Below are 17174 nucleotides of genomic sequence, written 5' to 3'. Positions count from 1 at the left end.
GAGAAAATATATTTCTTTGAGAAAAATACAAGTCTCAAGTTGTTGATTTAAAAAAAAAAATCTAATAATTATTAAAATACTTTTTTTTTCTGCGACTCACAAATGAGTTTACTTTGCATTTTTCTTTCATCAAGATTTTAATGAAGGCAAAAGTTAATGAAAGAAGAAAAAAAGGAAAGAAGAATATATTTTGGTATTACGGCATCTGCGTAAATTTTAGCCTTTATTTGAAAGCGACGCAGCTTGTCTGCTGAATTATCTAACACTTTACTATGGAATGTTACTTTTTTTCATTATTGAAATTTTTTTAAAGAGAAATTGTGAAAAGTTAATGTTTCGCAGTAGATGGTTTTGATGATGAGACGTATGCGAGAAGATAATGTTGAAATTTTGTTTTGGGACAAAACAAAAATATCTACGTGTAAATATAAATAATTTTTTAAACAATTTTTGTTGATTATATTAAGAAATAAATATTGAACAGTTCTCGAATCCAGAATAAGATATTTTTAGTATTTTGGTTTCATATTTTTTTTTCTTTTCAATATCATTGAAGTACGATGGTAGGTACTGGTCTTTTCTCATCCTTGAGAGTTCAAAGTATTCATGAGTATTTTAAATTATTCGGCTCTTCAGCTAACAACTCACAACTTTTAGCTAATATTTAAAATTTTGCTTCATTTTATTAGATGAGCCTATGTTAATTCTTCGTCTTCATAACATTCACATTTTAAGTGTGAAAATCCTGTGGTTATTTTTCAAATAAGATTTCATCCATACTCAAAAAAATGGTCAGTTCGCCAATGCTTTTTGTCGCCTTTATTTACCATAGCATATCTGATCTTTGGCCATATCAAATGTTGTCCTTCATGCTAAAAAATTTCGAAAAGACATAAATTGCATAGCTTCATTAAAAGTGTCCTCAAGCCAAGTTTTCTTTGGAATATTCAATAATATGAGATTTTTCGCTATTCAAAACAATGTTTTGAAAACATCGTGTATGAGAACTTCCTAAAAAGAAAAAAAAGTATAAATAAAAATTTCGCATTATATCTCAAAATTTTTTCTCCGTATGCGAGAATTAAATTTTCACAGTTTAGAAAAAAAGAGTAAGAAGTGTGCCAGTAAGTGACTTCCTTTTTTTTAGATCTTCTACAATATGTGCAATGCATTAATTTTTTAATTTCATTTTTTTCTCCTTTTCTTCTTTCATCGGCATTTTACTCCTTGATCTTCCTACAGAGAAAAAATAACAAAATAAAAACCAATGCGGTTAGTAATTATCTAAAAATAGAATCATCAGGAATCGTCTAGTCGTGTGTTTCTTCATATTGTCCCGTAATGAAATTTCTGCTTTATGTCAAACGAGCTCTAAAACGTAAATAAATGTGTTTAATAATACAACTTTATTACATTCTAATGCATTTGTTTTAAGTCAAATTAGGAGCGAGCAAACGATTTTATTGTATAATTATTACGTTAACTTCTCTTTACCAAAGACAGACAGTAATTAACGTTCACATGAGCTCCAAGTATATGAGTGAGAGAGTTATTTAATGTCTGTTTGTGCCGATAAATAAATAAATAAAATATGGAATGGTTTCTTCAAAACAAACGCCTTCTCATTACTTTTATGATTATGAGAGCTCTACCTCTAATAATAACGAGTAGTTTTCGATCGTTAAACAGGAGCAAATGTGTCTGCTTAAGATGACTTTAACATGCTTCACTCACCTCTAACCATAAGAAATCGTTGGTTGATGACATCCGATATTCAATAAAATCAAACCAGATCCATCGTTGCGTGTGACTCAAAATATTGTCGATGAAGTTGTTGTTGTTGTTGTTGTCGAGCTGGTACAGGGGCGTAGCAAGGCGAAAATTTTTGGGGGGGCAAACAGAACAAATAAAATTTTTTATCCCCAAATTCTGAAAAATTCCTTTGAAAACTTAAAATTTTTGGGGGGGCATTGCCCCCATATTGCCCCTATGACGCTACGCCACTGAGCTGGTATGATGATGCAAAAATTTAAAGTACCTCAATATTGGCTCAATTAGCATTTTATCTACGACAACTACGTGCAGACAAGTCGAAAAGTTGATATCTGACACTTGTATGTAGTCAGTCGTTTATGGTAAAAGGTATAGATTAGGCAGCGCGGAGGTTAGGTCACGTTATAGACGACGGCGCGCAAACCATAAGGGACGGAATTGGCATGACAACTCGCCTTGACTTGCTTTCTCTTCTTCTTCGTGATTTCGTGCGGGTTTTCACACGATACTATTAAAAAAAATTATTTTGTTAGAAATTTAAATTTTTTAAAAAATAAAGTAAAAAAATTAATTTAAAAATTTTTTTTTTGAATAAATAATTAATTTTTTTTTTAGATTAATAATAAAATAAATAAATAAATAAATAATGAATTAAAATCTAATAAAAATAATTTAAAAATTAATATTTTTAAAATAATTTTTTTTAATTAAAAAAATATATTTTTTTCAATTATTAAAATTTTAAGATAAAAAATTATTTTTTTTCTTGAAAATTTCTTGAATACTCATTCAGTTTTTCTAATTAAAAAAAAATAATAAAAAAGATTGAATTAGCAGAAGTCGATTTTCAAATTTCAAATGGTTAAAATTAAAATTTGATGAAATTATGGTTTCAAATTTTGAATTCTAAAAAAATTTGAGTTCTTAAAGAATATTGATTAAAATTTTTATTAAAAGATTTGAAATTGTTTCATAAGTTTATGATCGAATTGTTTTATAAAAAAAAAACTTGAATTAACGAAGAAGCAATTTTCAAATTTCAAACTGTCAAAAGTTAAATATTTAAATATTTTCGATTCAAATTTAAGTTTTTAAAAAATTTAATAGGTATTAAAAAATAACTCTTAAAGAAAAATTTTTTGTATTTTTTTTAAAGTTACGAATTTTTTTTTTTCACAAAATTTATGTTTTTTAAGCTCAAGATAATTTGAAAATTGACAGGAATATAAGAAAAATTGAATTAGCAAAATGGTAATTTTCAAATTTCAAAACTGTCATTTTTGAAAAAAAAATTAAAAGAATTTTCAGCTTAAATTAGAAAATTAATTTTTTGATAAGAATTTGCAATTTTTGTAATTTTTAATTAATTTTCGAATTCTAATCTTTAATTTTTAAAAATTTCACTTTAAAAAAGTTAAAAAGGAAGTAACATAACTATTAAAATCCCACAATCAATTCCGTCTCTGAATCCCATTTTCTCTCTCATTTTACGGTTCGTATCAATATCAACACGCATGAAAATAACGAAACACGCTAAGCTATTTGACTAAAAGCCAGAAAGAGCTATCGTACATTATTACCGTTCGATTATTATTATTTTATTACTATTATTATTACCACACTTGTAAGATAACCATAAATATATTATATTGCTTTTAATTTTAAAACCATGTTCATGCGATATTAATACTTTATACTATTTACTTACAATATTTCTCTTTTTTTTCGATATTTTTTCACAGGTACACGAAATAATAATAAATGGGCATCATCAGAGTGCAACAATTTATTTATTGCCGAATGACACTGAATAGCTTGTAATAACAATAATTTTCGCAGCTTGATGTCACTTAACCCGAATTCTCCGCTGAAACGAAAAAAAAAACTGAAATGCGTTAAATTGAAAAAGTAAGGAAAAAACTTGGCTTCTTATGATATTGGTTGCAATTTTTCTCTGCTACTTCTTCTTGCCCCAGTATCGTGTATTTTTCCTCGGTTGCAAGTTAAAATAAATCCGGAGAGCTACTAAAGATTAAAATAGTAACTGTAAACTGGAAGGAACGCTCTTTTTCCATATAAATAAATAAATATCTCATTATTATTATTATTACACTTGTGTGTCAAAAAATTATTACTATTGCGATACAAAAGCTAAAGTTAAGTTCATAATAATGTTATTTTATGTGCTCGTACAGATAAATTTATAAAATATGTGAATACAGTGCTTTGTGTATTTTTGTACTTTATTTAATAATAATAATCTTGTCTCGAGCAGTGCGATATTTACACACAGAAATAAATGAAGTCAAAAAAGTAACGCGAGAGATAAATAAAAAAAAGAAGAAAAAAAATAAGAATAAGAAATCAAAATAAGAGATATTTACTTGAAACATTGCATATGGAGGCGTAAAATTGTATGTTGTCGAATTATTATTACTGCTGTTGTTGTTGTTGCTGTTATTATTGTCGTCGTCGTCGTACTGCAGTAAGTTGTTGTAGACATGTTGGGGGCACTTAAACGACGATGGAAAACACAACGAAGGTATGTATCTTATTTTTGTTTGCTTTGTACAAAAATTACGAGTAAATGATCTTTTTTCTGTGGTAATTTGTATCAAAAAATTAAATTTATATGAAAGACAATGCAAACAAAGGCAATTAGTGTGACCAATTAAAGTTACATTTTTCGGTCAAATTTGAGTTAAGTTGAAGAATTTTCACTGATTAGCGTGTTATGTCAATTAAATGAGAATTTCAAGTTATTTGATGTATAATTAAAAATTAAGAGAAAGGGTCATGATGAAAGAAGTTTTTAAATTTTACAAAAAAATCTTTTGATAAAAGAATATAAAATTATAAGAGATATAAAATTTTAATTTAATTTAATTATTTTTATTTTAATTAAAAAAAATATATTAAAAATTTATAAAAAAAATACATTTAAAATTTTAATTAAAAAAATAAATTCATTTCATTTGAATTTAAAAAAAATTTTATTATTATTATTTTTTTTTTGAATAAAATTTGAATTTTATTTTTTAATGAATTTTTAATATAAATTTTTTAAATTCAATTTTAATTTAAATATCAAATTTAAAAAAAAAAATTAAAATATAAAAAAAATAAAATTAAAATTTTATTAAAAAAAAAATAATAAAATTAAAATTTTATTTAAAAAAAATAAATTTTTAATATATTTTTTAAATTAAAATAAAAATGAATTAAATCAAAGTAAATTAAATTAAAATTGAATTTAAAAAAATCAGTTAATATTTAATAGATCTTTTTAATTTTTCTTAGCTTCTCAAATTTTTTTATTTAATAAAAAATTAAATTTTATTATATTTAATTTAATTAATTAATTAAAAATTAGTTTTTTTAAACTAAGATTGAGAATTAATTTTCTAATTGATTTTTTAAAAATTTTTGTCAAGAAGAATAAAGATATTTTTTGTTCCTTTTTGGATTTTTTTAAGATAAAAATAATAAAATTTTTATTTTTTTTTTTTTGAAAAAAAAATTTAATAAGAATATTTTTCATATTTTTTGAAAAACTAAAATTTTACATAATTATAGAAAATAAATATATAAAAAAAATTTAAAAAATTTAAAAAAAAAAAAATTAAAAATTTGTATTTCCGACAAAGTAATTTTAATCAAAAATTTTATTTTGATTAAATTAATTTTTTTTGATTTAATTAATATTTAATTAATTAATTTAATTAATATTTTTAATTTAATTTACTTTTAATTTAATTTTTTCTTTTATTTTAATTTAAAAAAAAATAAATTTATTTTAATAAAATTTTCATTTTATTTTTGATAAAAAATATTAAAAAAAAATTTAAATTTTTTTTGAACCAAATATTTGATTTTAAAGCAAATCTTGAAATTTTTTGAGTCAAGTTTTAAAAAATTATTCTATTGTGCCTATTAATATAACATTATTCATTAAAATCAACAACTTACTATAAAAAGTGTTACAAGAATTTGACATTTCTGGTCACTCTTCTCTTTCGAGTCTTTCCAGAACATCTGCAAATCACTGTCCTCCTTCGCGTGTCGCTTATTCCATTTATTTATTATCATCCTACGTTCAAAATCTCCAATATTTGCTCCAAAAAAGATATTCTTGTAACTTTTTTTTATTGCCTTTAATGCATTGATTATGTCATGTTAAGTGATACCGACTCTGATGTGTTATTGATATCTTTTGCATTTTTAATTTCTCCGCGTTTTTATCTCTCTGTTGTTTGAATTGCTTTTTTCACGCTTATGACTAATTTCGGCTTCGTTATCCATAAATGTCAATACGGGACAATCAATCAAACGAACGACTGAACGTTAAATCGATTACCTAATTTGACAAATTATTCGGCTTTATTTGCATAAAAAGGTAATTTAATTGGATTACTTTTCTCTCTTCTCTCTCTTAATTTTGATTTTTTTTATTTTTGGCTCGTTAAATTATGGCTCGGAACCGCGTCAGTCACCGCGCCGTCATTTGTATTAATTAACGTTGTGGTCCGGAGCAATGCAGCTGACAACAACCGCAACCTTGTAACAATATAATAATATCGCCATTTTTTTCTGCATGAGAGTTCGAAACTGGACAAGCGTGAAAAAAGGCATATCACATATCAAACAAACAAACGCGTTTAATTGAAATTTTTTTTTAATTTTTTTTGTTTGTTGTTATTAATCATATTTTATGCTTGACTTCGTGCTGAAACTGGAGCATAATGCATGTTAATGTGTGTGGGATGCGGTTGAAAAGGTTTTTAGCGCGCGCAAAATTTGCTCTGAAATTTGTCCAGAAGGCAGAATTCTTCTTGCGCAAATTTTCGAATGTCTTGTCGCATGAAGTTGCGGGAAAATTAAAAAAAATTAAATTGATGAAAAATTTTAAATTATTTTTTGATTTTTGTTTGATGATTTTTTTAAATAAAATTAATATAAATTAATTTTATTAAAAATAAATTAAAAATAAAATAAATTAATTTTATTTAAAGAAAATCTGAAAGAAAATAAAAATTTCTAATCATAATTTTAATTAATTAAAATTGAAAAAAAAATATTGACAAAAAAATAAAAAAATTTTTAAATTAAAAAATAAATTTAAAATATTCAAAATATTAAAAATCTTCAAAATTTTATAAAAAAAAAAAATTTTAATATTTTAATTTTTTTAAAGTATTTTTCACTTAAATATTTTTTTCAATAATTTTTTTTTAAAATTTTTTTTTTTTTTTATTTTAACAATTTTAATTAAAAAAAATATTATTAAAAAAAAATTAATATTAATTTAATAATAATTAAAAAAAATAATTGGAAAAAATATTTAAGTGAAAAATACTTAAAAAATAAAAATATTAAAAAAAAATTTTTTTTTTGATAAAATTTTGAAAATTTTTAATATTCTGAATATTTTAAATTTATTTTTTAACTTTAAAAATTATTTTATTTTATTTTTTTATTAATATTTTTTTTTAAATTTTAATTAATTAAAATTAATTAAAAAATTAATATTATTTTTTTTACATTTCCCGCACTTTCCGTTGGCCCAACCTTGTAAAAGCACGAAAAAATCGAAAAATCATCATCACGAGATGCAAATCAATTCGAATAACAAACACTTTTGCACACCTATTTCCTTTCGCAATTGAATGGCATTCGAGAGTTTCATTTCTGACATGCAGTCTGATGCCGAAAGAGAACAATACGAGAGCTAATAATTACAAAATAAAACATTTTCTGTTTGTTTACAACTTTTGTGTCGATAGATATTGAACTCTAAAGTTGCGACACACCGCATTCCTCTCTCTTTTCTCTTAAACGTAGCGTACTTGACATGCCATTCTCGAAACAAAAGAAGAAAAAAATTATCCCATCTGCTGCTCAGCTCAATTTAGCGTCAATTTTGTCTTCATCAATTATTTAGAAATTCCTCTGCAGAGAAATAATTACTAAAAAATAATTGAAGGTACAGTTCAGATATCTTAATAAATTACAGAAAAAAAACCAGAAAACATTTTTTTTTCAATCATAACTTTTAAAGCAATTAGCGCGATAACAAACTCCAATCCACTTTTACATCGCCACTCCATGGCTTTGGATTGGATCTCAATCGGTCATCATCATCATGATATATTATTAAATTAACTTTACTTCAAAAAGTACGCACGATGTTCAATAAATGCATGTCCAAGATAAACAGAGAGGAAAAAAAATAATGAAATTTATATTGAAGTGAAATTGACTGAAACAGCGTAAAAAATGTATATAAAAATTTCTAATCATAATTATATCGACAGCAGCGAGCTTGTGGCATGCTTTAGGTATTGTGTGGTATGTTGGAGAAAAAAATATACGACCGACAAGGCGCATAAACAGGAAAAATAAATTATTACTGAGTCGCGATGAAATTATTGCGGTTTCGTGGAAAGTCAGCAGGAGATGGAAAAAGGGACATTAGAGCGTAGTTTTCGATGGATTTTAAAGAAAAATTTTTATTTGAGGTAAAATTAATTGGAAAAGTGCTTAAAAGCTTCCAAATTAATTTTTAGAAAAAATTTGAGCCCTTAAATTTCTTTGAAATGACTCATAAGAAATTTAAGGGCTCTAATTTCTTTATAGCATAATATATCATCATATATAAATTTTAGTTTTTAAAATTAAATGCATTTTTTTATTTTATTTAAAAATCTAAGATTTATTAATGTTATACTAAAAAATTTAAATAAAAAAAAATTATTAATTTTATTTTATTTAATAAAAATAAATTTGGTAAAAATATAAGCTTAACAAATTAAATAAAAATAAATAAATTAATTTAATAAGATTTTTTAATAAATTTTTTTTTATTTATTTTTTTTAAATATTTTTTTTTACTTAATTAATTTTTAGGCATAAAATTTTAAAAAATTAATTAAAAAAAATTATATTTAATTAAATTTAATAAATAAAAATAAATAAAATTAAAGTAAGTAAAATTTTAAGTAAGATTTTTAATAATAATAATTTTTAATTTTATTTATTTTTTTAATATTTTTTTTTTACTTAATAAATTTTTAAATATAAATTTTAAAAAATTAATTAAATAAAAAAAATTTTCTTAAATTTAATAAATAAAAATAAATAAAATTTAAGTACGTAAAATTTTAAAAAAGATTTTTTAATAAATTTTTATTTATTTTTTTATTTAATTATTTTTAAATATAAATTTTTAAAAAATTAATTAAAAAAAATTAAAATAAAAAAATAAATTTAATAAATAAAAATTTTTATTTTTAAATTAATTCAATATTTTTTGTATGAAATTAATTTTTTTGAAATCTCAACAATTGAGACGTAGATTTTTCTTTTGACTCCTTTGAATTATTTTTTTTTCTAAAATATAAAAAAAATATTAAAATAAAGAAATTCATTAAAAAGTTAAAAAACTTACCTTAAAAATTAAAACTTCAAAATATTTAAAATAATTAAAGTTTTTTATATTTGCAAAAAAATCTTACCATCAACCACAAAATCGCCTTTTTTCGCCACAAATTCCTCCCGCAATGCCTTAAAACAAGCAATGCACATAAAACTCTCTTGACAGAGTGACGGACTGACTGATTTGAATTGTATATCCGAAATGAGAGATCCGTATCTGTGCACTGAAACTCCGGGCATGTACTCCATTCTCGTCGTGTTTGCATTTGATAAATCTACATGAATAAATTTCCTTATATTTATAGCACAAATGGCACAAAGCATAATGTTGCAAGTAAACCAAAGTACGGCGAACGCAGAGCAGAGCAAAAAAGAACCAGATGCTAGAAAATGCAATAATAATTTTTATTTTGCTCCATCATTATGGCTCCCACACACATTTTGTCGTAGACCATAAATTTTTTTCGCTCCGATTTGTGCTGAGGATCGGCGGTTGGTGTCGTGTGTTGAAATTGTACTTTTTGTGTAATGCATATAATTATTTTTTGGTTTGTTTTGAATTCCATGTAATTCCTCACAAAGCAACAAAAACTCAGGGAATTTCATTCTTTTGCCGTAAAGTGGATTTATTGTTGAAATTTATATATTTTGGAATGTTTTGCATTAGATTGTAACTTTTTTCCTCTTGAGTTGGAGAAAGAAAGAATTTTGAAGGAAAAAACTGTTCCTTCCTATTATTATTTATTTACAATCAGAAACGTCTCACGTACAAATTATGCAACTTTGTAATTTATTAACACCTGGAATGGACTGCACAGCACACAAATTAAGTCGATGCCATGAAATATTATGCCATTATAAATTAATGTGCGTATCAAATATGGTGTTGTGATTCGATACTTCACCACGAGGGTGTTTGTTTAAATTGCGCCTTCTTCAGAAAACTGAACCAATTTTCCGTTTTTTTTTTCTTTTCAAATTTTTTTTTTACTCTGACCATTAATTTATTATTCGTGCTCGTAAAAACGAACTCATTTGCAGATAAAAATTCAATCAAACTGAATCGTAAAAGCACGACAAGCCATCGTCTACCAGATGAGTGCGCAATAAAAAAAACAAGGCTGTGGCTTTGTAGCTAAAAGTTGAAACGAACGAACGAAAGAGACAGTTTTTAAAAGTTTTTACGTGTAATATCGGGGCATTTATGATTTATCGAACATTTATCGCCTCGTATGCGAGTGTCGTAACGGCAATTTCAGCTTTATTGAACGCCACAGTAATGATCTCTTCATAAATAATAAAGTAGTGTAATAATTTTCAGTCCCAGACGAACAAAAAAAAATCTGTTAAGTGACTCGTCTGTGACAAACTCATCGACGGTGGCCTCCTTGATACAATTTTTGAAACTTGAAACGATGACAAATGATTTTTTGAAGTTCCTCCCTTCCCCTTTCTTCTTCTTTTTCTTCTAATTACGTCACAAGTCGTTCTTAATGTACTTATGTAATGAAAAATTTTATAATAATGAGAAATTGGATCCAATTCAGTTGTGATTACTCTCTAACTATTATTACGAGGAAGTATCTTGAAAGATCACAACTTGTTGTTACGAGAATTTACTTATACAATTCGTTTTCACATCGTAACCTGATATTATTTGTTTTTTTTCTTTCATTTCTAACTAAGTGTTAAATTTGATCATTTATGTTTGATTTCACGGAAAATGTTGTAGAGTAATTTTAACATGATGCGGAAACTGAAAAAGTTTCATAAGAAGAATTTCATCATCATCAACATCATCGACAGGCTCTAACCGCAGTATTCGATACCTTGTCTCCTTTTGAAATTTACATAATAATTATTATTGCCACGAACCACTGAGAGCTAAGAGCTACCTTTTATTACTTTTTTCCCATTTATACATATGACACAGGCAAACCATATTAATTTTGCAAGACAAGAAAAATTATACCAGCAGAACGAAAAAGAAGAGGGCTGTCACTCGCAAATGTTTCCAAAAAAACAACCGAACACTTAAATGAATCACAAAATAAAACATGTATCCGAAAACTATGTTAAAACAATAATCAGTTTTAGTTATTTACACTACATTAAGTTAATTTGTTGGAATATTTTAACTTGCTTCGTTTCCCGTAGCGAGCGAAGTTAAGTTGGGCACGTAGAATCGTGTAAAATTTAATTATACGCCAAAATATGACTTCGTCGTGTCGTATGTAAATATACAAATACATGTTGAAACAAAAAAGTAATATTCTCTAATGTACTCGTAGCTTGAAAGGTACAAACACACGTGATAATAGTATCGTATTAATAATTGTAATGGAAATGTTAAGAATATGGTTTGTTTTGAAATGTAGGAATGTAGCTATGAAGACGACGGCGGCACATAAAATAGGCCAAAGCATAATTTTGTCATAGTCATGGAAGGTACGAATTACAACAAAAGGGCTTATTGTAAATGCATGCGGACATTAGTAAAAGCGGATATTTTTGTTTGACGTTTCATAAGGAGAAATGTTTCTCTTATATGGTTTTTGAGGGAGTCTGTCTATTTTTGATTCGATATAACATTAATAGATAAAGATGAAATTCACTTCTTCTTTAGAGATCTTTAAAGTAAGGATTGAATTATTTAGTCGACCTAAAGTATTTTTTAAAGGTAGTAAAATTTTACTGATCGAAGGTACCGTCCTCTTTCATAACTTTCTCCTTCCTTCTTCGATTTTACAGCCTCTATAGTCTCAAACTGTGTTCTGTTATTACTTCTATCTTCAGAGCCGTTTGTACTTTGACATATTTGCTGTTTAGTTCTTTGTTAGTTCGATCTACCTAAGGACGAAAATTAAGATTACTTTTATCAATTTTTTAATTTTGCTCGAAAGCTTTCGGACATTTTTGCTCTGTAGCTTTTTAGTGCGTCATAGTTAGACCAATTGTATGTTTTTCATGATCCAATTTAAGGACTATATTTGCTCCATTGTCACTTGTTATAGAATGTTCTTTCAAAACGAAAACTCAAGACTTACTTAGTTTTCAATAAACCCTTTAACTCTTATAGGCTTTGGGATTCGTGATTTTCTATTGCAACTGGTAACATCTGATACTGCTATTTAAAAAATAGATGTTAGAATAAAAATTTTCAAAAAACTTATCAGAAGTTAAAAAACTAATAAAAAAACTTAAAAAAAAGAATTTAAATTATAAAACCAAGAAATACTTACCTTACTAATTTTTCCATACCAAACAAAATGCGCTCACATAACTTCAAAAAATTTTCTAATGACAAGTCTTTGCATTAAAATCTTTGTTAACTCAAAATTATTTTCTTTTGTTTCTTCTAACAAGCAAGTCGTCCGGAATTCATGCATGTGAATGTTATGCTTTCATTTATAAAACCCAAGCTTTTAGCGAAAGGTACATATACGGGCGCGTCGTCATCATCAACAACCTGGAAAAAGGAGAAAACAAAAGAAATGTTAAAATTACGGGAAGAGAGCAACAATGGGCTTTAATGGGCAATAACTTACTTATATGATGATGGCTTTGGGAGATATGTGGCATATTTTGAATGGATTTACTCTTTTTCCACACTAAATAACTTTTGAACACGTTTCCGCCGCTGCGCTTCTCAAAAAGAAAAAGGGATCGGACGTGTAAATTAGGGATTGGGGGATGTTTGTTTAGTTATTGTTTGCAGTAATTAAGGAGCATTGTTACAACATTGCGCTGTTGCGTCGTCATACGTTTATTTTTTGCCATGTCACTAAATAACAAATGCCACCCAGAAGCACGAATCCATGATCATGAAACAAAGTATATGAGATTTTAAATTTTTAAGTATCTGTCAAAATATTTTAATGTTTTTACCACACACGGGATCCGAAATTTATTCGCCAAATGATCTTGGAAAACAATAGGCCCTAAGCAGCTTTATTAGATTTCATTGAATTGAATTTATTAAAAGTTTTACACAAAAGAGTCCGTCATCGTATCGTTTACAAAAGCACACAAAAGAAAGGTAAAAACAATGGGCTGACTCTTCTTCTTCTTCTCTCACACACAAAAAAAAAATCGTAGCTCGTACAAAAAATTTTTCTCGTCTCGTCTCATCTCACATAATTCAATTCATAAATTATTATTTGATGTAATAAAATAAAATTATAACATTTTAATGAAATTTTTCGAAAGAGAGAACAGAGGCAAAAAATAAATGCAATCCATCTTAAACAAACAAGCGAACAGGGAAATGAATATTCAGAAACAATTTGCTTCACATTTGTGTCAGAATAAATTAATAAATAAAAAATGCATGTTTCGTGTGATGATGTGAAATAAATTGCTACAATAAAACAAATGCTGCTTCTCACACTCTCCTCTTGACTTTAGCCAACGTTTTCTTCGTATCTTTTGTTCGAATCTGTCATATATCTTACGAAATTTATGCCTTGCCTACGAAACTATTTAAATTCAATCAAATGCATTCATTTTCTATGAGACTGTCGTCTTTTTTGTGTAAAAAACTAAAATATAATAATAATATAATGAAAAGCATTTCACCTTTCTTCGTCTTCTATTATTTTAGTTTTATTATATTAAAACCATCAGGTTTGAAAAAGCGAACAAAAAAAGTAAGGTAACGAAGACGACGACTAGAAACATTATTATTATCATTATTTTACAAGTAGTTTTACAACAACAAAACATAGAGAGAAGACATATATTGCATCAATTTGTGGTTGTTACAAAAAAGGTGCACCTTTTGCTCATAAATATAATAATTTACATTCAAGCCTCATTCAGTCGAGTCGAGACACAAATAGTTGTTCACTTATGCTGGTTCGGGTTTTAGTTTTTTGATGAAAATTACTTGATGATGATGGATTTTTAACCGTTTGAAGAGGTGTTTGGTATTTTTATGAAATATTACTTTTTAGTCAATTTTAGAGTTTAAGAGACAATTTGAGCCCTTAAGTTTCTTATGAGTCATCTCAAAGAAGCATAAGGGCTCAAGTTTAATCTCTTTGGTCAATTAAAATAAAAATTAATAGAAGTTTAAAGGAAATTTTGAGCCCTTTAGCTTCTTGTGAGTCAACTCAAAGAAGTTAAAGGGCTCAAATATGATCAATATTTAAAAATATTGACTTCCGATAATGACTTTGGATGAATTTGAGAACGTTTTGCTTCTTATCAAAAATATTTGTAAGAAAAGTAGAACCCTTAAGCTTCTTTGAGTTAAGAAAAACTTCTTGAGTTTTTCTTTGAGTAAGAAAAATGCTCCAAACATCAAAAGGTCATTTAAAGGTCAGAGCTTAAAATCTTAATAAATTAGAACCCTTAAGCTTCTTTGAGTTGACTCATAAGAAACTTAAGGGTTCTAATTCGATAAAATTTTAAGCTCTGACCTTCAAATGACCTTTTGATGTTTGGAGCATTTTCCATACCCAAGTTCATTGAACATCACAATTTAGATAAAATTGTAACTATTGAAGTCTTTAAACAACTTTTCGAACTTTCTTCACTCCTTTCAACACTTCATTAAACCCACGAGTTCATTGAACGGTTAAACCTCAATCCATATCATCGATACAAATTTTTAGCTGGAAGCGCTTTAATCGAGCATGCCAAAAAGAATCAATAGACAGGCAGCAAATTTAAACGAGAAATTCAAAACAGTTTTCTCTTTGCAAACAAAACTTAATTGAGCTAAAAAATTGATAGACTACAGATTTCTCGAGAAACATAACCTCAAAGTAAATGTAAACTATACTTTTGTTCTAATCCTTCCATCTCTCGCAATTTACTCGGAAAACAGTTTTGCCATAAAAATTACTTCCTCATGCAGAGGTTTCATGATCGAATGCATGCCATGATTATTCCGAGAATCGTTTCAGGTGTATTCTATCATCATCATGCGGATATATTCTCATAAATGTAATTTGTATTCATCATTGCACTTTCTTCGTTTTTTTTTTTCGTTGATTTTGACGCAAGATCTTTCAAACATTGATCTAACCAACACGTTGAAATGCGATATCTGTTTATTCAAAAAAGCATATTCTTTATTTATTTATAAAGAAATAAAAACAAAAATTGCTGATGCATATGAAATATTGCGACAAAAAATGCCGACGTTGCTGGTCGACGACATGTCGCTGCATTTTTTTCTTTTAATATTCATAATTATTTGCCGCATTAAATTAATAATTCGCTCGGTCGTGAGATAATAAAATAGAGTTGACAATGCTTTGATCTTGCCTGCGATGCAATGTAAATAGTTTTGTCATAATTTAATTATTATTTTAATATCTGGCACCTGGCGCGAATTTATTACGCTGCAAGATTGTCTTTAATTCTATGAGACAGAAGAAAAATTAAAAATTTTAAAGAAATTAGAGCCTTAAAGTTTCTTATGAGTCATCTCAAAGAATCTTTAAGGCTCTAATTTTATCAAATTTCTTATTTTTGAAAAATTTTAAGGTTATCAAGAAACTTTTTTAATAGAAAATAAAGAAGATAGAGCCCTTTAACTTCTTTTGAGTCTGATAATCTGTTTATATTTGATGATCTGTTCTGATCTCATGATCTGTTTAGATCTCATGATCTGTTCAGATCTCATGATCTGATCTCATGATCTGTTTAGATCTCATGATCTGTTCAGATCTCATGATCTGTTCAGATCTCATGATCTGTTTTATTTAAAAAATTTTATTAAAATGTTTCTCGTCCCTTTTTATTTCATTAGTTTCAACTAAAAGACAATTTGTTACAAAAACATTCAATTCCATTCAATTTAAACTAATAAAACGATGCAAAAATGATGATATTGCATAATTTTTCAATAAAAACTTTTGAAATTAATTTGCTCGAAGCACTTTTTCTGCGTAAAAAGACAATAAAATTGCAAAAAAAAAAAACTTATTATTCTTCCATAAAATAGAATAATATCAATTAGAATTTAATTCCACACCCTACTTTATTTATCGTCTCCGTTCGAAATTTATTTAGTTGCCCTTATCAACACCCATTTACATTATTTATGAGACAACATATGTGACTGCCTTTAAAATTTATTTTATTTATTTATAACTTGCACGCCGACTTTTGAACAATTGAACGTCACGATGAAGTTACTTGTCGAGTCTCATTAATATTTTTTTGCTTTTAATAGCAAATTTTAATAAATTCGCAAAAAAAAAATGAAATCTAAACTAAATCGGTGCCTTTATTAAATAAACATAACATACCCGTTACAAATCTCAGTAAATTATGAATGGAATATAAATAAAGGGCTTATGAGCTGGAATGATAGTTGAAACACACAAACAAAATAGAATGTTTTTGTTAGAACAATTTAAATTAATGTGCGATCAGATTAAGGTTTTTATTTGTAGTGCTTTGAAAGTTAGGCTTTAAGGTTTTGTTGTTGTTGTTGTGTCAGCAAAATTGAATGGACTTTAGAAACAACAGCAGTATTTAGTTTCGAGATAAATTTATTAGTGGCAAGCGTAAAAGGACATGTGCCTCTTATTAAGTTATGGTGACAGTTTCTATTATTCCCATTAGTTATAAAAGTTGGACATTCATTAATTTTAGTTTAAAAAGTTTTGGTTTTAACCTAGTTTTGTGGAGTTTAGAGATTTAAAATAATTTTTTTAGATTTGAGGTTGGATTTTTTAAGAAAATTTTTTATTAATAAATTTTTTATATTAAAATAATTTTAATTTTATTAAAATATTTCCAAAAAATTATTTTTAATATTTTTTAAAAATTAATTTTTAATTCTATTTAAAAATTTTTTTAAATTAAATTTTTATTTTATTTAAATATTTTTAATTAAAATTTAATTAATAAAAAATATTTAAAAAATATTAAATTTTAATGTTTTTTAAATTTTTATTAAAATTAAATTAAATTAAATTTAATTTTATTTAAATATTTTTTTAATT

At 26.0% G+C, this 17174-nt stretch overlaps 1 protein-coding gene across 2 annotated transcripts in view; it reads left to right on the top strand.

Moving 5' to 3' along the window:
* The first annotated feature begins 4091 nt into the window (after positions 1–4091).
* Positions 4092–17174, top strand: part of LOC134831702 (uncharacterized) — a 67745-nt gene continuing 54662 nt past the window's right edge. For both annotated transcript variants that reach the window (XM_063845503.1, XM_063845502.1), the window contains exon 1: positions 4092–4315. In XM_063845503.1, the coding sequence (XP_063701573.1) occupies positions 4275–4315 (41 nt within the window). In that variant the 5' untranslated portion in view covers positions 4092–4274. The remainder of the gene's footprint in view (positions 4316–17174) is intronic.

Source organism: Culicoides brevitarsis, chromosome 2 (genome assembly GCF_036172545.1).
Source record: "Culicoides brevitarsis isolate CSIRO-B50_1 chromosome 2, AGI_CSIRO_Cbre_v1, whole genome shotgun sequence".
In the NCBI taxonomy this organism is placed as follows: Eukaryota; Metazoa; Arthropoda; class Insecta; order Diptera; family Ceratopogonidae; genus Culicoides; species Culicoides brevitarsis.
Note: the sequence above shows the minus strand (reverse complement) of the source record. Positions and strands in the feature narration are given on the sequence as shown.